Below are 21,602 nucleotides of genomic sequence, written 5' to 3' on the forward strand. Positions count from 1 at the left end.
ATTTCATGTATGTAAATTTTATACAAATTTTTATAATATTATTTGACGCAATAGTAATATATATCACACATATTTGCATCTTTATGTTTGTTTATGTTTATCAATAACATAGCTTAAGAAAAATCATACATAATTCATTTTCAAATTAATATATAAATACTTCTGTAAAATTTAAATCGTAAATTTACCTTTGCAAATTGTTTTTCTTCATTCTTCGTGTTTCCAATCTTGTGGAACATTGCAACCTCTATGGAAAATTTTGTATGACCAAAATGTAATGTACATTTATTACACTACAAAAAGTATGTAAAAATTTTTAATTACTATAAGGAAGAATAATTTTATTTATAAATTATGACTTTACGTGTAATTATACACCTTTAATAGAGAGTCTCAAAATTACCACTATAATTGTTGTAATTTTACCTGCAATTTTTTTTATAATATATGCATTAGAGATCGATATACATAAGTATAAAAAGATATCTTACGATGACTTCCTTCTTTAATTTAACGTGGATCATTTTTAATCCTTAGTCGCCGTAGTCGCTTTAACTCTCGCTTTAATCGCAAACTCACGCGACTACCGGCTTTCTTCCCGACAACATATCACGATAAAAAATATCTACCAGGTAAAGAACTTTATAAAGACTTAACTGGATTTCTATACAAATCATAACTCGCTTTTTGTAAGCTAACGTGGCAGCTGCGACGTGATTATCTTTCTTGATGTCGTTAGCACAAATAATTTTATGATTCTCCCGACTGGGTACAAATAATATAACTAAATTTAACGACGTTATATGATTATATTAACGAGCATTCTGTCATTTGATTGTAACGCGGTAGGAGACATAATAACCGATTCTTGCAACTTGTTGCGTATAATTTTGCTGTAGGAAGCGGAAACTGCGTGCTCCCGCATAATCCTTTAAATTACCATCTACATAATACCGGGATTATCTGATAATTTCGCGAGATACTTATATAATTTCACCCGATGATCGACGAGATGCTTAATGTCCGCGATGTTTATACGCGTAACTCTCTTCGTCTTGGAAAATAAATACTCGTACGGATTAACGAAATGTTACGAAACATTAATTAATAATCGCGAACGAGCCGTTCTTTCATCTTGATTAACGTAATCTAATTTCGCACGGCTATCTTTTTCAGTCGAGTGATTCTGGAGGTTTCCGTGCACGCAGAAGATCACCTCAGGCGATCGCGATGGCTACACTATCTTTGCGCATCTCCATACCGGAAAAAAATGCCACCAAGATGATGCAGTTCGATCCCAGCACATCGGTGTACGATGCCTGTCGTATTATCAGAGAAAAACTTGCCGAGGCCAGCAACATGGGTCAACGTAAGCGTTCGATATTTTATTCGGCTGCATCTAATTAAATTTATCGAGTACTTTTTACAATATATTTTAATATATTCCAAATATATTTCAGTATATTACAAAAAAAAAGCAGTATTTTTCGATGAAACACATTAATCCTTGTATGATACTTATGAATTCAATGTATCCTATGCGATTTTTTACATTGTTGTAACTTTTTTATAATATAATTTGAAGACCCGAATTGAGATTGAAAAAAACTTTAACTGTCCATTTGATAAGCCTGCAAGGGTATTTTCTTTTTGCGTTATTCTCCATATGAGAACGCACGAAAGTTCAAAGAGAGTACTTGGGACCCTCTTTAAACTTTACGGCGTTCTTTATTTTTTATTAAATATATTTAATAAACTTTTATTGAATTTCAGATAGTATAAAAATAAGTACACGAAAATGTAAAACTAAAATAATTATATTCAATGTATAAATAGTAAATATAATAAATAGAAATTTTATAATTTCTGTCAGTCTTCAGAGATCGCTCGGCCGGATTTATTGCTTTAGAGCGAATGTTGCATTCTCTAAACTAAATTCTAATAAACTGAATTATACATACAATAATAATATTTATATATGTACAATCCTTTATCTATTTATATTATTATTCTTTTATATTGTTCAAATAATAAAATTTTATGTATTAATTGTAAATTTAAAATATTGTATATAGATTCTTCAAAAATGTCGATTTTTGGTTCAAATAATTATACTTTTTTTGAGTGATTCATATCGTACTATTTTTTTTAATCCAAAGGATCAATTTAAAAAATCCCATGGATTTTTGCTTGAATATTAAATTTAAAAATTTGAGAATTTTTTAAATTTAAGTAATCATTTTTTGCGAATTTTTTCAATAAAATTTTTTTGAAGCATTGTAATTAATTAAAAATAAAATATTATTTATTTGATTCATATTTATCTGCCTTTGTCCGACTTCGAGGTATAAATTTCACATGGTTTGAGCTAAAAAAATATATATTTTGTTCAGAGATATAGCGTGACAAAGTTGCAGAGTTTTATAAATCTTAGTTGTTAGCGGGAAAGTAATCAAAAATAACCATATCATATTAGGGTTAAATTTCATTTCATTAAATTTTTTTATTACTGACAGTATTATTATGGATACAGATAAAATATTGCGGAAATGTCAATGCATCTCATTAGCCAACTAATTCTATAAAAAGAAAAAGAATATTTAAAGGTTTAATTTTTATACAGTATTATATTAAAAAATTTAATTTATACAGTATTATAATAAATAAATGCATTGCTAACTATTTTGGACAACCTATTTTGGATTATCTATTTTGGACAAATCATCGATTGACATTAAATACTTTATTAATTGGCTTCATCATTTTAACATGGATTTTATTTATGTGCTCTATAACAGTTCGTAAATATACTAATTTACATATCTTGATTTAATTGTTTGTAATTTAAAATTGAAGAATGTTTGGAAAATCGGCTGATACAAGTTGGTTATCAGAGCGTAAAAATAATGTTTAAATAATGAAATTTAATTTACATATATAATAATGAAATTTGATTTACATTTAGACGTTTCGATTTTTTCTTTGAACCATCTTCAGTATAAAATGAATGTTGCACAAGATGATGATCGCAATTACATAGTCGATGCTGAGGAGGACCTTCATTATTTGAGAATTAGTTTTACTTTTCGATAATCGCGTATGATTCATTTTTCTAAACATTTGTCAATTTCGCGATTCCAAAAATTATACTATTAAAACTGAAAATGATAAAAACGGCCGAAATGTTTATTAATGTGAATTATTGTCTTTATTAATTTATTGTTAATATGAAGAAATAAATTCATGTAATTTGTCATATTATGATATTAAATTTATGACTTGACCTTCTGATTGACTCTAAAAGCTTTGTTATTTATTTTTTATTTAGAGTTCTTAATTTATTTACAACATTTAAAGAATTATACATTGAAATTTAATTTACTCTGAAAAATACTATCTCAATAAATATAACTAATATAAATTAAATTGTATTTTATTTATTGTTACTGCATTACTGTGTAACACCTTTATATTTTCATTAGTTTCTTTATCCTCTACATTTTATGAATTACGTAAGCCGATTTTTTTTTAATGTATATTTAATTTATTTCTAAAATGTATACGATAAAATATTATGCAGCCTTGATCATAGAGCATTTCCCAATTGACGTAGGCGTTCTATGTCTAAAAAAATTAATTAAAAAATACTTTTTATTGAGAAGAACGTTTATTTTTATATAACATAATAATTTTAATATTCTATTTCTTTTTGGCTTTTATTACTGTGTTTTTTGCAAGAAAAAGTAATAAATTGAGGACTTATGACCGAGACATAAAAATATTAAGTCATAAAAATATGGTTCCAAGATTATTTTTATTGTTCTTTGCGTAGCGAAAGATTATGGCCTGTTTCTCGCTGATGAAGATGTGAAAAAGGGAGTCTGGCTTGAACCCGGGCGAAATCTCGATTACTACATCTTGAGGAATGGAGATCTGCTTGAATATCGTCGTAAGCTCCGTACACTTCGGGTCCGAATGCTGGACGGAACGTTGAAGACTATGTTGGTGGACGATAGCCAGCCCGTGGCTAATCTTATGGTAGTGATATGTACAAAGATAGGTATCACGAATCACGACGAGTATTCTTTGGTACGCGAGCTGGTGGAAGATGAAAACGATAATCAGAAACCTGGAAATTTCGGTACTCTCACGTTGAAAAGAAAGAAAGAAGAGAAGGGCGAAAGAGATGCAAAGATGGAACAATTGAGAAAGAAGTTAAAAACCGATGACGAAGGTAACGAACTCTCGAACTCATATTGATATTTAGATCAATATTTCGTTATCTACACATATTATGATATAAGTTTGCGAAATACATTTTTGACTTATGTTTTTTTTTTATTCATAGTAAATTGGATAGATCCGAGTAAGACCTTGCGTGAACAAGGTATAGATGAATCCGAAACCGTTTTGTTGAGGAGGAAATTCTTTTTCTCGGATCAAAATATCGACAGTCGCGATCCTGTACAATTGTCGCTGTTATATGTGCAAGCGCGAGATGCGATTTTGGACGGTACGCATCCAATTACTCAAGAAAAGGCTTGCGTTTTCGCCGGGATTCAGTGCCAAATCCAATTTGGCGATCACAAAGAGGAGAAACATAAACCGGGTTTCTTGGAGTGAGTTGCATTTGATATAATTCCTCGATGTTATATCGATTAATATTTCATTCGTATCATTCTTTTTCAGTCTTAAAGAGTTTCTACCACAATCATATGTAAAAGTGAAAGGAATCGAAAAGAAGGTCTTCGCGGAACACAAGAAACATATTGGACTTTCAGAGCTGGACGCCAAGGTTCTATATACTAAAACCGCCAGGTCACTGAATACGTACGGCGTCACATTCTTCTTAGTAAAGGAGAAAATGAAGGGCAAGAACAAACTGGTACCACGTCTACTCGGCGTGACAAAGGATTCTGTCCTGCGACTCGATGAGAAGACGAAAGAAATTCTAAAGACGTGGCCGTTGACGACCGTGCGGCGTTGGGGCGCCTCACCGAACACCTTCACTCTCGACTTTGGTGATTATTCTGATCAATATTACAGTGTACAGACTACCGAAGCAGAGCAGATACTCCAGTTGATCGCTGGTTATATTGACATTATCCTGAAGAAACAGAAAGCGAAGGATCACTTCGGTATTGAGGGAGATGAGGGATCTACTATGGTGGAGGATAGCGTGTCGCCACTAAAGTGAGTATCTCTCACATTCTTAGTACATGTTAGCTCTTCTGAGCTGAATGTGGACAGAAGTAATAATAGTTATTAAGAGAATGTTAGAGCAATTATCAGTTCTCGATGAGAGTCGGACTCTCGTCTTAAAGCGACCGACTTACGTTCAATTGTGCGTCACATCCTAACAATATTTCACGTTAATCTAATGCAATCATGGAAGAGTTTTTAAGAAGTCATGCAAACAAGTGTATTCGAGCGATTTCCAATTCTAATGGGTATATAATTCGCATTAAAAAAAATTGAAATTAAAATTTTTTAATAAAAAATTTAAATAAAAAACACTAATTAAGATTTTTTCATTCAACAGAGCCACCATCATGCAACATGAGACTAGCAATGTCGGTAAAGGAAATGTAGAAGCTGTTTCAGTCGCAATACCAGCTGTTATGAGGGCCGGAGGAGATGGTAAGCGAAATTTTATCATATTTTACTTCACATTTTATCTTAAGTAATTATATTATGACTTTTATTAGATCTTTTAAAGATCTTGTTACATCACAGCGATTGTATATTTAATTATCAGACTTTCATTTGAGTGTATATGATAGCTTCCAAAATTGTTATTTTTATAAATTGAAAATTATGTTTGCTTTAAATTTTTTAAGTCCTGACACACCGCTCTTTTAACGTATTTAGAAAAAATTAATTAATTAGCATTTCTTTGCACGATTGAATCCTCGGATCTTATTGTTAGCTGTTGATATGCATTTTTGTATACACACACACACACACACACACACACACACACACACACACACACACACACACACACTTTTTTCATTTTGTAAATACACATTAAGCTAACGTTTGCAAAAGTGTTGCTTATAATAAAATTAAATAATTAAGTATCATATTAAACTAGCTTTTAGCTTTTAACGGAAAATCATTATCTAAACGATTTTACAGTATCGAGGACTCGATCAGGATTGTTAATAACTGTAAATACAGCTATAGAGTTAGAGTGCACGGTGTGATTTATAGGGGCTCGACCATATGGGACCGGTCACATAGGTGGTGCCCAGTACACGACCGTCAGTGGACAGGTGAACATCGCTCATGCTCCGCCTATGGTAAGCATTTCTAAAAAGCGTCCAAGCTGCTCTCAAGCTCATGTCAATGTCTTTTAGTTGCTTGTTATAAATATATATGCGCCTTGAAGTGTTAAAATTGGAGAGCCTTCGGGAACTTTTTACTTCAGCAAACCGTGTCTCTTTATTGTAATTATTTACGATTTTGATTATGGGGATATATGTATAAAGATGTATGTATTTGGAACAATATTACATATTTTGTAAATGTCTAAAGTCGCACTGATGAGATGATTATATTGCACGTTAGAGAGCAAAATTTTAAATAACTAATAGACGGTTAAATTTATTTTCATGCTAGGCGCCTTCTATTGCGGACACAGAGTAGGTACACTACGATAACATTTTCAGTTATCTCTTCAGTTTATAGAATTTTTTATTATATTTATTTTATTTATTTCTTCGGACTGATTCATTTGCGTTTCATGTCGATCGACTTTCTCTCGGTACAGTGCTTACTGGATAGATAAAAATCTCTGCAATGCGTTACTTGCGATTCATGCTTTTTCACGACAAAATACTTGCTCATATTCAATCAGTAAACTCTGTATCGCCGCAACTATTTGTTGCAGTTTACCGCTTTGTTATGTACGCGCATTTCATTTACGTTCATTGATTGATCTTTATAAGCAAAACAATCCCAATTGTATTTACGCGAGAAATATCTTTTTTTATAGTACTACCAATCATTCAGATTTGCAACGGCCATACGTACATTTACAATGTAATGAACGTTTAAAACTATAGGTCCAACAAACTAAGGTGACATCCGTCCTATCTGAACCGCAACGTGCCTTATTATCAACTATCACCGCTGGTCATGAGGTGATCCACATCGCTGAGACAGAACTGATTACAAAGGCTCAATTACCCGAACTCGGCACAGATCCGGCGTCCTTAAGATGGATCGAGCAGACGATCGACACCCACAAACAGAATGTGGGCTCGCAGATCGCAGCGATGAACGCCGCGACCGCTCAGGTGGTCACGTTAACTTCCGGACCAGCAGACGACGTCGATCACACGGCAGTGGGAGCAGCAATTACCACAATTGCCACGAATTTACCTGAAATGACGAAAGGTGTACGAATGATAGCTGCTCTCATGGATGATGAGTCATCCGGCGAGCGACTATTAGACGCCGCCAGGAAACTATGTTCTGCATTTTCGGATTTACTGAAGGCCACAGAACCTGAGACCAAGGAGGTGAGTTTGTTGTGTCTATGAGAGAACTGCGTATAAAATATAATACGTAACCAGTTTGCTAATGTAAAGTTAAATGTTATTTCAACTCTCCTCTTTCCTCACAGCCTTTCTACATAACATCTACGCTCTATGGACAATATGTAAGCACTAACATTTAAGCTTTGTAGCGCAATAATATTAGACCTGCTTTTACGGATGCACTAAACTTTTTTGCAAGCACTTGATCTTTATCCTACTATATCTTTGAGATGCAAATTTTGTTAATAAAAATTTTTGAATGTACATAAATAAACGTAAAATTAATCTATATTCACTATGACATAGTTGGCTAAAAGATGTAATCCCTTTATTTAACCCTTCAATATCACTCTTGGTAGCATACTCAGTTTTTTTTTTGAAAAATAATCTTTCGAAACTGTTCTTCTTCTGTTTACTTTATTGCTTATAACTTTTTTTATTAATAAAAATACATACATTTATTTGATATCCTTTCGTTCTTTAATACTTGTTGAATTTTGATCGAAAAAAAATTTGTTCACAATATGTTTATTTTTATGAAAATTATAAGCAGTTGAATTGAATATGCCATACATCATTGTGTTGTTCCTAAAACGAGGTGTTAAAATTTAAGAGTTTAAAATATTTAAAAAGACTCATCAAATACGAATTATTGTTTTAAATCTTTTCGTTTATTTCTTATTTTACATATTTTTGGATGTCATGTGAGTTATTCTTTGCTTACATTTTAGCCGCGGCAGAATCTATTAAATGCGGCGTCACGAGTGGGTGAAGCGTCGCATCAAGTATTGACAACTATTGGCGAGGAGGATGACTCGAACCGCGAGCTGCAAGATATGTTACTCGCGCTCGCTAAAGCCGTGGCCAATACTACTGCTGCTCTGGTATTGAAAGCAAAGAATATAGCAGCCACATGCGAAGACTCCGCCACGCAGAATAGAGTGATATCAGCTGCTACCCAGTGCGCACTGGCTACATCTCAGCTCGTAGCTTGCGCAAAAGTTGTAGCACCGACTTTACACTCGCCCGCGTGTCAGACGCAACTAATGAACGCCGTTCGCGAAGTAACGAAGGCTGTGGAACGTCTAGTTCAAGTTTGCAATGAGACGTGCAGCGATGAAAACTTACTGAAAGAGCTGAGCATTGCCGCCGCTGAGGTTAGCCGTACCTTGAACGATCTTCTTAATCACATTAAGACCGCCACTAGAGAACGCGCCAAGGAATCTATCCAGGAAGGTGCAGTGGAAACTATTTTGGTTGCAACAGACAAATTGTTCGCCAGCACTGGCGATGCCGGCGAGATGGTACGACAGGCGAGAGTGGTCGGTCAAGCTACCGCGCAGTTGATTCAAAGTATTAAAGGTGAGGCGGAAAGACAGACAGACTCAGAACAACAACAGCGTCTATTGGCGGCGGCAAAACTACTCGCCGACGCCACTGCCAAGATGGTAGAGGCGGCACGGCAGTGCGCTAGCAGTCCGCACGACGCCAAGATGCAAGATCAACTGCGTCAAGCAGCGGAAGAGTTGCGAGCTGCAACTACAGCGGCAGCAACCCCGGCGTTACGTAGAAAACTTATCACACGTCTAGAAGCGTGTGCCAAACAAGCCGCATCTACGGCCACGCAATGTATCGCGGCATCTTCTGGTGCCGGCCACCATAACACTAATCCGGCCAGCCAGGAGGAGCTCAACATGGAATGTCGCATGATGGCGCAGCAAATTCCATACCTCGTATCGGGAGTAAAGGGCACGCAGGCACAACCGGATAATTCTACGGCTCAGTTGAACCTGATAAATGCTTCCGAGCAGTTTCTGCAACCAGGCACCTCCGTTGTGAAAGCAGCCAGAGCCGTTCTGCCGACGGTCACCGATCAGGCATCCGCCATACAACTGAATAACACTTCGCAGCAGTTGGGATCTTCGTTAGCGGATCTTCGATCGGCGGTGACGCGTGCCAGGGAAGCCTGTGGAGGATTGGAGCTTGACGCTGCGGAGGAGCTAATAAATAGTCTGAAGGATGAACTAGGCGAGTTTTATCGCGCCGTTGAGGCCGCCTCATTGCGACCGTTACCGGAAGAGACGACAGAATCAACCGCGTTGCGACTCGGTGCTACGTCGAAGAACGTTGGATTCGCTATGGCACAGCTATTATCCGCCGCCAAGCAGGGCAATGAAAATTACACCGGAAGCGCAGCTAGAGAAACGGCGTCGGCCTTGAAAGATCTCACGTACGCCGTACGCGGTGTAGCCGCCACATCCAATCAGCCGGAAACGCAAAAGAAAGTGCTGATGACAGCAGACGATGTGATCCTGCGATCGCTACGACTGGTGAAGGAAGCTCGACGTGTACTGAAGAATCCCGATGATCCTGAGAATGAGGTCAATCTAGCTGCGGTTGCAAAAGATGTCTCCAATTCATTGAACAAATGCGTGTCCTGTCTACCCGGGCAAAGAGATGTCGATGAAGCGATATGCAACATTGATGATATGACTCAAGTGCTCAACTTGAACGAGTTTCCGCAAACAAGCAAGAGTTATGGGTAAATAATTTTTGTTGAGTGGTAATAAAGCAGAGCAATATTCTTAGAAATAGAAAATTTATTTCTTTAATTATAAACAACAAAAAAATAATAAGGGCAATAGGAAAAGTATGTTTATTGTTTCTCATTTGTAACGGAGAGAAGCCGCAGTTTTGAAACAAGCATGTGGTTTTTAGAAAAAAACTATGCAATCATAATATTGTGTCATTAAATATAAAAAGTATAAAATATAATTTTTCAATTAAACAAAGAACATTAATAAAGGAAATGATTTGCATTCTATTGTCATGAAATGTATAATATATAGTATCAATGTACAACTTATCTCTGTATAACTTATCTCACAAGGCCTTAGGTCTCGTTACTGTTAGATTTCCTTACTCGCAAAGAAAAGAGAAGAGCTTTATTAGACCAGAAATTGGAATTTAATCAATCAAAAGAAAGAAAATTAATATCAAGTTTAGTAAACTTTGCTTTGATTTGTCAAATTTCAATACAATCTTTAGTCTGATATAGGCTTTACTCCGGCACAGAGCAGATGTGTATTGACCTTTTAATGTTATCTGATGAAAATATCTGGATCTTCAGCGGGCGCGAAAAACAAATAACATATTTCTAGTTTAGTTCATATTAAAATTACCATTGAATAGCAACAGTTATTCTTCTGACTTTTAGTCATGTATTTTTTTTCACTATATTGATTAAAAAAAATTCTATTGCTTGCTACTCTACACATAGAAATAATTGACATGTAGAGAGATACTATTCCAATTTTTTGTACGCTTCGCATTTTTACTTTGCAGGCAATTGCAGAGTGATCTCAACAATGCTGCCGCCAATTTGAACGATGCATCATCGAATGTAGTATCATCCATACGTTCACCCGTACAACTTGCAAATTCGTCGAAACAATTCATCAATGCTTTCGGAGATTTGTTGGGTGTGGGTATGGAGATGGCAAGTCAGACAACGGTTGAAACTCGCAGTCAGGTGGTAGTATCGTTGAAGAATGTTAGTATGACGTCCAGCAAGCTTCTCATGACCGCTAAATCGATCGCAGCTGATCCCACTGCGCCAAACGCGAAGAATCAACTCTCGGCGGCGGCTCGTGCAGTCACCGATTCTATAAATTATCTAGTAGACGTGTGCACTTCAGCGGCACCCGGACAGAATGAGTGCGACAACGCTATCAGAAACATTCAATCCATGCGATCTCTATTGGATAATCCGAGCGAACCCATCTCCGATGCCTCATATTTCGAGTGCTTAGAGACCGTCATGGAAAAGAGTAAAAGCCTCGGGGATGGTATGACTGGCATCGCGAATCACGCGAAAAAGTCGGAACACGAGCAGTTTTCCATCGCGGTTCGCGGAGTCTCCTCTTCGATTTGCGGCTTGATCGAAGCAGCGGCTCAAGCAGCCTATCTGGCGGGCGTGAGCGATCCCACGTCGGTAGCAGGTAAACCGGGTCTGGTGGATCAGGCGCAATTCCTGCGAGCAGCGCAGGCCATTCATAGTGGTTGCCAGAGTCTCGGTAGCCCGACCAGTACGCAACAGCAAGTGCTCTCAGCCGCTACTATGATTGCCAAGCATACCAGCGCGCTTTGTAATGCATGTAGACTCGCGTCCAGCAAAACTAGCAATCCGGTAGCCAAGCGGCACTTTGTTCAATCTGCCAAAGACGTCGCCAATTCAACAGCATGCCTTGTTAAGGAAATCAAGGCGCTTGATCAAAATTATTCCGATATCAACCGCGAAAAGTGTGCGGAAGCCACGAAACCATTACTCGAGGCAGTTGATAATCTTTGCACGTTCGCGAGTTCTCCTGAGTTCGCAAGCCAACCAGCCAAAATATCCATTGCAGCTAAAGCCGCTCAGGAGCCGATCACCAGCGCTGGTAAGTCCATCATCGATGGCTCGTGCGCGATGGTACTGGCGGCCAAGAGTCTCGCGGTCAGTCCGAAGGATCCGCCGACCTGGCAGCTGCTGGCTAATCACAGCAAGAGCGTCAGCGATTCAATCAAATCACTGGTAGCATCGATCCGTGACAAGGCGCCTGGTCAGAAGGAATGCGATGCTGCGATTGAGAAATTGTCGGTACGAATACGCGAACTCGACGCCGCTTCGTTGAGTGCAGTTTCACAGGCGCTAATGTCGCGCCGCGAGAATACCGTGCAGGGATTCACGGATCAGATGGAGAGCAGTGCAAGCGAGCTGCGTGAAAAACTGGAGCCATTGCGTATTGCTGCCAAGTATGAGGCAGAGAATGTTGGCCATGCCGTCAATCAGATCGCTCTTTACTCGGAACCACTCGTTTCTGGCGCAATCGGTGCCGCGTCCAATATGGTGCATTCGAAGCAGCAGATGGTGTTATTAGATCAGACGAAGACCGTAGCCGAATCTGCGTTGCAACTGATTTATATCACCAAAGAATCTGGTGGCAATCCAAAGGCTGTTGCGTTACATACTGAGGTGGACGAGACCGTTGAATCCACTAAAGATGCGCTTCAAGAATTACAGAATACCTTGGAGACTATATCGACATCTGCGGGCATCGTTACTGGTCTGATCGACACGATTTCTCGTGCGATGGTGAGATTGGAGGATCATCGTATGTCCACTATCGACACTGTAGACTCTTACGTGGATTATCAGACAAGGATGGTCGAAGCTGCCAAAGAGATCGCTCGATTGGCACAAGAAATAGTAAGTAGTCTTTAATATCACAATTTTGGCAATTATAAGTACAAAGCACCTTATATACCCTTAATAATTTATTACCCGTATTAACTTGGATCCCCTCACCCTTGCAAATTGAGTTGGGACATGATCAAAAATTTAGTGCTACTTTGTTTTGTTACTAATTTGTTGCTCTAGAGCGAATTTTGTTGTTCTAATCATAAGTATGAAAAATAAAATAAAATAGATGGATCCAGGTTGGCAAGCTTTTCAAAATATGTCAATATCCGAATTTATTGTTCACTTTAACGAATTTCCAATAATTAATTTACAATAAGAAGCAATGCCTATATTGCTCGAAGCTAGATCTTCGAGTGCTTTAAATAATTTCATGTGTAATATATACCATGTTTGTAATCTCTTTGAATTATGTGCCGAAATAATTTTTCGGACTTATAAACGCAATTGAATTATTAGTAATCATAAATTAAATTGCTTAGAAATCTAATTTGATGCAAAATTGACATTAATTATTTTAAGAAGATCTTAATGTATTGAAAATTTATAAACAAATTTTGGCCTATGGTAATTATAATATAACTATGGTAATATATAATATATATAATTAATAATTAATAATATATATATAATAAATAAAGATGTATGTTTTAAAAAATGAATATTATTAGTTTACGGGAATTTGCTTTATTGATTGTGTAATATGCATTAATATCTAATCAATCTATAGACTCAATCATAAATTATACTTATATTAAATTATTTCACTTTTTAATTTCAGTCTACCAAATCAAGCACCGACGTAGTTAGATTGGGACCCCTAGCGGTCGATATATCACACAAGTATACTCAACTCGCTCGCGATACCTCCGGAGCATCCGCGGCTGCCTCCAATGCTGATGTATCCGCCAGACTTCGTACTGGCGTTCAAGAACTCGGCCGAGCTTGCGCGGACATTGTTCGCGCCGCCGGCACATGTCAGATGTCACCCGGTGACGCGTATGCCCAACGAGAGGTCGCGGAGCATAGTAAAATCGTAACCGAGAAGGTATCGCAAGTATTAGCTGCATTACAGGCGGGCTCGCGCGGCACTCAGGCGTGCATCAATGCTGCTAGCACAGTTTCCGGAATTATTGGTGATCTTGACACCACCATCATGTTCGCCACCGCTGGTACGCTGCATGCTGAAAACGAAGGTGATACATTCGCCGATCATCGCGAGAATATATTGCAAACTGCGAAGGCCCTGGTAGAAGATACAAAGACATTAGTGGCCGGAGCAGCGTCCTCGCAGGAACAACTGGCTGTCGCAGCACAGAACGCGGTATCGACGATTGTTCAGCTTGCCGAGGTCGTCAAATACGGTGCAGCCAGTTTAGGCAGTCAGAATCCAGAGGCCCAAGTGATGCTGATCAATGCCGTGAAGGATGTTGCATCTGCACTCGGCGATCTCATACACGCCACCAAAGCCGCCAGTGGCAAACCCATCAATGATCCCAGTATGGCGCATCTGAAAGATTCCGCCAAGGTAATTCGTTTGTCTGAAATTTCTTTTGTTTTTTGTTTTTATGAATATTTACCTGTGATGTTCTAACAACGACAAAACCTATCTCGCGCTTCTGTTATTGCCTAGCATTAATCCAATTGAATATGCTTATTCGAAAGAAACCTTGTTGTAACGAAATATTTAATTATCTCTACAAATGACATGGAGTACTGTATCTGAATAATTAATTTGCTATGCACTAATTTAACAACGAAATGTCCTTCGTGGATTAAAATAACATAATAAATATCCTAAATAAAATTGTAGCGAGAGATTTCCGTATTATATAATTTATAATTATAATTTATTTAATTCTAATAATGTTGTTTTAAATTAATTTTTTTAAGATTAATTAGAATCTACAACGTAACTTATATATCTTTTATGGACAGATTTACGTAAGGTGATTATAAATCTTACACTCAGAGAAAAAGACATAGTAATAACAAGTGTAACAACTATATAAGTTTTATATGTAGAATTAATATAGTTGAATGACTTATTTTAATGCATATGGTTATTGCAACTACAAAATTTATTCAATTACGTACATTAATTGAGACGTTTGTGAAAAGAGAATAATCAACCTATGATATCTCAACAACATTGTGTTACCCACAACATCCGTAAACGATATAAAGGAATTAATGCGAAGACTCGAATGCAAGGAAATAAGACTTGCTTGTTAACAAGCAAAACTAAGCTTATGGTAATAGATTAAGCTGGTAAATTAATGCCAATATCAATCAAGACATAGATATTGTGGTCGATTTAATGTGAAGGCATTTATATGCAAAGCGTGGAAGCGTATTTCTGATCTATTAATTGAAGAATCTCCCTGATGTTAAAGATGCTGATGACTTGTTAACACCTGGACCGTAGGATCATGAGGAAGATAAAAATCGGCCTTATCCAAATTCTGATCTTTCTCATATTGTCTCTACAAAGTGAAGACTTGAATTATCCAAGCAAGAGAGGATGCGTTTAAAATGTGAAGTTCGAGGTTAATACTGTGGATATCATGGACCGCCAGATGCAAAGTGTGTTCATTCTTTTAAATTCTTGTAAAAGGAGTAAAAGATCAATCTATTGTATGTCACCAATGCATATTATCATATTTCTATAACATAACCAGATGCTGAGACATTAAATCGAAAATTTGGCTATCATTGACAACATAATGGTCAAAAAAAAACGAAGTCGATCTCCAACCAGATGAACAGACAACTGAAAGAAAATATCTAAATTCTACATCGCATTGAGGATAGTCATTATCGATGGTGATACATTCCTAAATGAAAATATAGAAACTACAGTTTTCAATCATACAGGAACTTCTTGAGAGAGAGAGAGAGAGAGAGAGAGAGAGAGAGAGAGAGAGAGAGACATATTAATTCTCAAAAGAGATATTAATTCTACATAGTATAAAACTAGTATATTTGTGTATTTAGTTGCTACCACTATATTTTTCTCTGGGTGTATAGAATTTCTGCAAAGACTAACGACAAATCTAATGTTTGTCTAATCTATTAATTCGTTAAATTTTAATAACCTTGTTTTAAACGTAACCATGAAGAATGTTTATCTTTCTTAGAGACATTTTTTGGGGTGGACTTTAATTGACTTTATATTGAGCGTCCTCGTCTGAATTGCTTCTAACTGATTTCGTTCTCGTTCTACTAAAATCTCGCGTAGTATCTACGCAGAATTGATAGCGTTCACCGCTCTCGAACCGTGCGAGGTCGTTAGATACAGGATACGAGGATATCCAGATCAAAGCATGACCGACGCTATTAAAGTCCACCTTGAATCGTTGTTTTCCACGTTCAGCTTCGTATCTGTATCATGTGTGTGATATGAGCAACAGGTGTTGTTTTTATATCTGGCGGACAGCATTCTGTAGAGAATTACATTGTTTGTTTAATGATACTCCGCCTGTTATACACGCTTCCTCTCACCTTCCTCGATGCGATCGAGTTCCGCGATAATAGTGGCGACAGTAGTGCAATTGTTTGTATATCTTGAATGTTTCGACGATGCGAATGGTGGACTTTAATGCGAAAGTCTTATTGACGATTTTGGTCTGGCCCGGTCCGGGATAGGTCTTAGAACAGCAGCTGCAGCAGCAGTTCGTGCATCTGAGTGACATCGGCGGCTCGGAATCGGAATGGTTCGTGTCAGATCAAGAGGAGGAGCTAATTCGTCTACTATCCACTTCCGAAAGCTCTCAACCGACTCAACGGACATCTGACTTATTATTGTTCATGTAGCCAAATTGTCGTTCCCTCCTCGCTGTTGCGTTTTCTATCGCGATCTTGTATAAGATAAATACGAAATGTAGCCATTATTATGTATACAATACTTCTACGTAGATGTAGTTGTTAAATGTGTAAGGTATCAGTGAAACATGTCGCTTCTTAATTAATAGTTAATTAAAGAAATTGGTAATATGATAATCTTTTTGCACTTCCTAAAAATGGTATGTAAAATAATTTTGCCAAAATGTATTACTTTCTTTGTGTTAATGAGTCATTTATTTTGAAATCTTTCGATCTTATCAACTCTTATTATTCAGTTTATATCCGAAATGTAAAGCGAATCATCGTTGGGTACGTACATTTCATTCATAGCATTTTGTGTAAACTATTGACAGGCTTCTAATTAACGCTTCCATATAATTCTATTTATTATTTCGTTATTAGAAGAGATCGTTTGATAGGATGTAATTATGGATATGTGCTTCACACGCTAACTAATTACGCGTATGTTAATATGTTGCAATAGTATTTATGCAGCAATTACTTTAGTGCAGCATTTACTCATTAGTTTAAGATCATCACTAAAATCTTAATTTATATTATATTCACTAACTACATATTATGCCTCTCCCTTCCCCCACCCTTTCTCTCTCTTTCTCTTTTTCCCCTCTCTCTCGCAAATGTTAATATTACAAGCGCAAAAACGATAATAGAACGAATCTGTACTGAAATTACATTCAATTTTCGTCTACAGGTAATGGTGACCAATGTAACGTCATTACTGAAAACAGTGAAGGCCGTGGAGGATGAACATACGCGTGGTACCAGAGCGTTAGAGTCCACAATCGAAGCTATAGCTCAGGAGATCCGAGCGCTCAGCAGCTCAGAAACACAGAGGAGCAACGTTACACCAGAGGATCTCGTGCGTTGCACGAAGAGCATCACCATATCAACGGCGAAGGCGGTCGCCGCTGGCAACAGTTGCAAGCAGGACGATATAATTGCCGCCGCCAATATGGGCAGGAAGTCTATCAGCGATATGCTGACCATCTGTAAGGGCGCGGCCCACAATTGCGCCGAGACCACCGAGCTGTGTGAACGTACCCTTCAGGCGGGACACGATGTTGCCATCAATTATCGGGAACTGCTTCAAGCCATCTTGCAGATATCGTCAAGATCAGGTGACAAACACACCTTGCCAGCGATCTCGCGCAAAATCGCGCAGAGCGTAACGGAACTGGTGGCGGTGGCGGAGCTATTGAAAGGCAATGATTGGGTCGACCCTGACGATCCTACGGTGATCGCGGAGAATGAATTACTCGGGGCAGCTGCCAGTATCGACGCAGCCGCCAAGAAATTGGCGAGTTTAAGACCGAGGAGAAGCATTCAGGTGAGTTTCCGTAATAATTTTGGAATAATTTGCGAAGTGATAGGCATATGTCAATAGCACGAATCATTCTAGTCTCCGTGAGATATGTTTGATTTTCTTGGTCGTTGTGAATGATCGACCGAGAATCGAACATATTATTACGGCGATTGGAGAAATCAACATTCAACAGATAAGTATTAAGAGGAGATATTTGTATACGCAGTATGTATTATGTTGATACAAAAGATTTAACGCTTTCCTATTAACTTTTGTTGCATAAAACGAATCACTTAGAATTTTTTAAATAAAAATATCGAAAAACTTTTTGTCTTTTATATAGAAAAAAAGAATTGTCTTTTATATAGAAAATTTGTCTTTTATATAGAAAAAAGAATTGAAATTAATGGATTATTTTAATTTGTAAAAATTATTTTGTAAAGATGCATGATTTTGTTTTCGTTTATTATCAAAATTATTTTTTTATTTTATTTTGTAATAAATATTTTTTCATTTAACAGGAAGCTAATGAAGATATGAATTTCGATGAAATGATTTTGGAAGCCGCCAAATCAATCGCCGCCGCTACTTCGGCATTAATAAAGGCCGCCAGTGCCGCTCAACGAGAACTTATCGCGACCGGCAAGGTATCACGCACGCCACTGACCAGTTCTGATGATGGGCAATGGTCCGAAGGTCTGATTTCGGCCGCTCGAATGGTCGCAGCCGCTACTCACAGCCTCGTCGAATCCGCGAATGCTCTCGTTCAAGGAGTAAGCTCCGAGGAGAAGTTGATTTCCAGCGCTAAGCAGGTTGCCAGCAGCACGGCGCAACTGTTGGTCGCTTGCAAGGTCAAAGCCGACCCTGACAGCGAGAGCACGAAACGTCTGCAAGCGGCTGGTAATGCCGTGAAACGTGCTACCGATAATCTCGTACGCGCTGCGCAACAGGCTATCCAGCAAGAAGAGGATAGGTCGTTGGTCCTAAACCGCCGTATGGTGGGTGGTATCGCGCAAGAAATCGACGCACGCTCGGAGGTTTTGCGAATTGAGCGCGAGCTGGAGGAAGCCCGAGGCAGGCTGACCGCCATTCGTCTAGCCAAATATAAGAATCGACCGGATTTAGCTGATGGAGATGGTGACGTAGCAGGCGATCAGAGCGGCTATCAAAGTTACACCACTCGGTACGAGACGAGGGCGTACGAACCACAAACTTCGCCCATTCAGACAATGAATCATACTCTGGACCAATTGCAGTCCACCACGCAGCACATTAGTCATCAATTTGCCGATCAGCAGAATCTGGTGAGTCCCGAGAAGGTACATTCGACGCAGAGCACCCTCGAGAGAAAGATGAAGGACAGTCAATACCGATCTACCGTGGATCATTATGGATCCCTGGACAGAAAATACACTGTCGATAGTTATCAGGACAGGAGTCCGTACATTGTCACCGAGAGGAAGATTATAACAGATAATTCACCCGGCCAGTACAGTTCAATTGAGCGAAGAATCAATCAGGAGAGTTACGTTGCAGACAGAAAACACACGGACGGAATCGTTTCCTATCCGCCACCTCAACACATCTCGTATGCGACAAAATCCCCGACCCCCAAGATCGTTCAGGAACAGATTGCCGAGGACCGAAAGTCCCCACAAGATCAACTAAAGTATCCAACTGATCGGTTTTCAAGCGTCAGTCCGATGAGTACGTTCCGTTCCGAGAAGCAAGTGGACACTCAACGATTCAGCAGCGGTATCCCACAGCATCAGACATTCAAGAATGTTGAGAGTAAGACCATTCCCGGTCACAAAATTGAGACTATCACGACGAAAGTATATACGTCCACGCCCGGCAAGAATATCAGTAGCTCCAACTATGAGACTACCGAGGAGACCAAGCAATACACATCCGGCAACGAGCTGTCGACATTCAAAGGCAGCGATAACGTCGAAGAACGTATGATGAAGCAATCAATGCATAAAGTCACGGAGAAGAAGACCGTCACTATGACGATGTCGAGTCGACAGGAGTCCAACACGAAGACTTTCCGTTACGAGGACAAGCAGTGAAAATAAGAAAAGCCCTCTGTAATTAGAAGCGGTAATTTTGTCCAGAGATGAGATCTTAAGAAAAATGACCTGTCTAAATTCGAGCCTAAAAAATGCAATATAAAAACCGCTAAAATACAGATAAAATTATTTTAATACAATAAATAATTTTCTCACTATTGAGAGAGATTAACGAGCTTTTAAATCAAGATTGAAATGAGAATAATGACAGTGGTGGTTTTTGTCGAATAATGACAAAGACGAGCTTTAACAAGGACCTCACCAATTTCATCGAGAATCTGTTTCTCGTTAAGAGCGTTTAAATTTATCGCATTTTCAAAACAAGGAAATGTAGCAGAATTATTTATTAGTGAAACGATAGAAAGTGTCCTTAGATACATGTAATACATGTCCTTTCAATCAATAGCCTTACGAATGTATTTAACATTGGATTTCACGATCATGAGCCATGGATCGTTTTTCAATAGCCATATAATTGATCTTACGAGACACAAATTGATATAATATTATATCAAACATAGGAAATGCTGATTGTTCGCTTTCATATTGGCATAGTAAGTTTTCTGTTTTTTTTTTTCTTTGCTTATACATTTATTCGAGGATGATAGGAGATATTATGTGCTTGATTTAATATAGAATTAATTTTATGTTTATTCATTTTACGGTTAAGAACCACTGGATTAACAAGAGAAGCAACATATCAGTTAATTTTATTAATTTTTCCGATGTCGCATGGTGTCGAGATGAGCCCGGCGACGCGCCACTGCTATTAACACTTTCTGTTTTCTCGATTAATTCTCCCTTTCTGGTGTTTTATTACGTCTCTATTCTGAAGATCTTTCAGACTCGCCAAAAAAATACTGATTCTTTATCCTGATACTTTTCTTCTAGCGCGGTTCTACGGTATGGTTAATTTGTGAGCGGTAGCTCGTTCTCAAATTAAATTTATTAATTGAATTTACTAATGTCGGTTCATGTTTCCGAGCCCAACTAATGCTTCTACAAGTGATCGATTTAATGCAATTAGGCCAGTGGCACTAGAAGATGGAAATAGTAAAATTTAAGTGATAAATAAACCAATTGGTCAAGACTTTATACTTATACTATTTTCGACAATTTTTAACTGTAATTGCCCTGGTGAAAAATAATTTTCTTCATATAATTTTTGAGAATTTCTAATTTACAGAATTTGTATATAATCTTACTTCAAAAATTTCTCATTATTTTACACATATTGGAATATAAAAATGTTCAAAAGTTTATATTTTTTTTTAGAATTCTTTATATACGTAGAGGAGAAGATGGTATTACGATCATTATATATATATATATTTTGTGCTTCCCCTAATATCTACGCTATTATATAGCGAATTCTAATTACTTATGGAATTATTTGTTCAGTAGCTCGCCGTTACATGACGCTAATATATGAATACTCAATAATCAACACTTATTATAATACATTTTTACTTTCAAGTGTTTCAAAACTTTCTGAGATGTATTTTAGCAATTAATTATTTTTACTTCCTCATTTTTCTTAAACTTGAGTGTATTGTCATACGAATATATATATA

At 37.6% G+C, this 21,602-nt stretch overlaps 1 protein-coding gene across 4 annotated transcripts in view; it reads left to right on the forward strand.

The window, feature by feature from the left end:
* Positions 1-20,548, forward strand: part of LOC108685071 (talin-1) — a 60,190-nt gene extending 39,642 nt beyond the window's left edge. For 2 of the 4 annotated variants that reach the window (XM_018189694.1, XM_018189695.1), the window contains 12 exons: positions 1,177-1,369; positions 3,833-4,234; positions 4,349-4,619; positions 4,690-5,193; positions 5,543-5,640; positions 6,217-6,305; positions 7,071-7,529; positions 8,279-10,089; positions 10,893-12,795; positions 13,568-14,314; positions 17,345-17,980; positions 18,478-20,548. In XM_018189694.1, the coding sequence (XP_018045183.1) occupies positions 1,231-1,369; positions 3,833-4,234; positions 4,349-4,619; positions 4,690-5,193; positions 5,543-5,640; positions 6,217-6,305; positions 7,071-7,529; positions 8,279-10,089; positions 10,893-12,795; positions 13,568-14,314; positions 17,345-17,980; positions 18,478-20,028 (8,610 nt within the window). In that variant the 5' untranslated portion in view covers positions 1,177-1,230 and the 3' untranslated portion in view covers positions 20,029-20,548. Of the gene's footprint in view, positions 1-1,176; positions 1,370-3,832; positions 4,235-4,348; positions 4,620-4,689; positions 5,194-5,542; positions 5,641-6,216; positions 6,306-7,070; positions 7,530-8,278; positions 10,090-10,892; positions 12,796-13,567; positions 14,315-16,434; positions 16,615-17,343; positions 17,981-18,477 lie in introns of those variants that run through there. The other 2 variants (XM_018189698.1, XM_018189696.1) reach the window with 2 other exon arrangements.
* Positions 20,549-21,602: the final 1,054 nt, after the last annotated feature.

This window comes from Atta colombica, unplaced genomic scaffold (assembly GCF_001594045.1).
Source record: "Atta colombica isolate Treedump-2 unplaced genomic scaffold, Acol1.0 scaffold145, whole genome shotgun sequence".
NCBI lineage: Eukaryota > Metazoa > Arthropoda > Insecta > Hymenoptera > Formicidae > Atta > Atta colombica.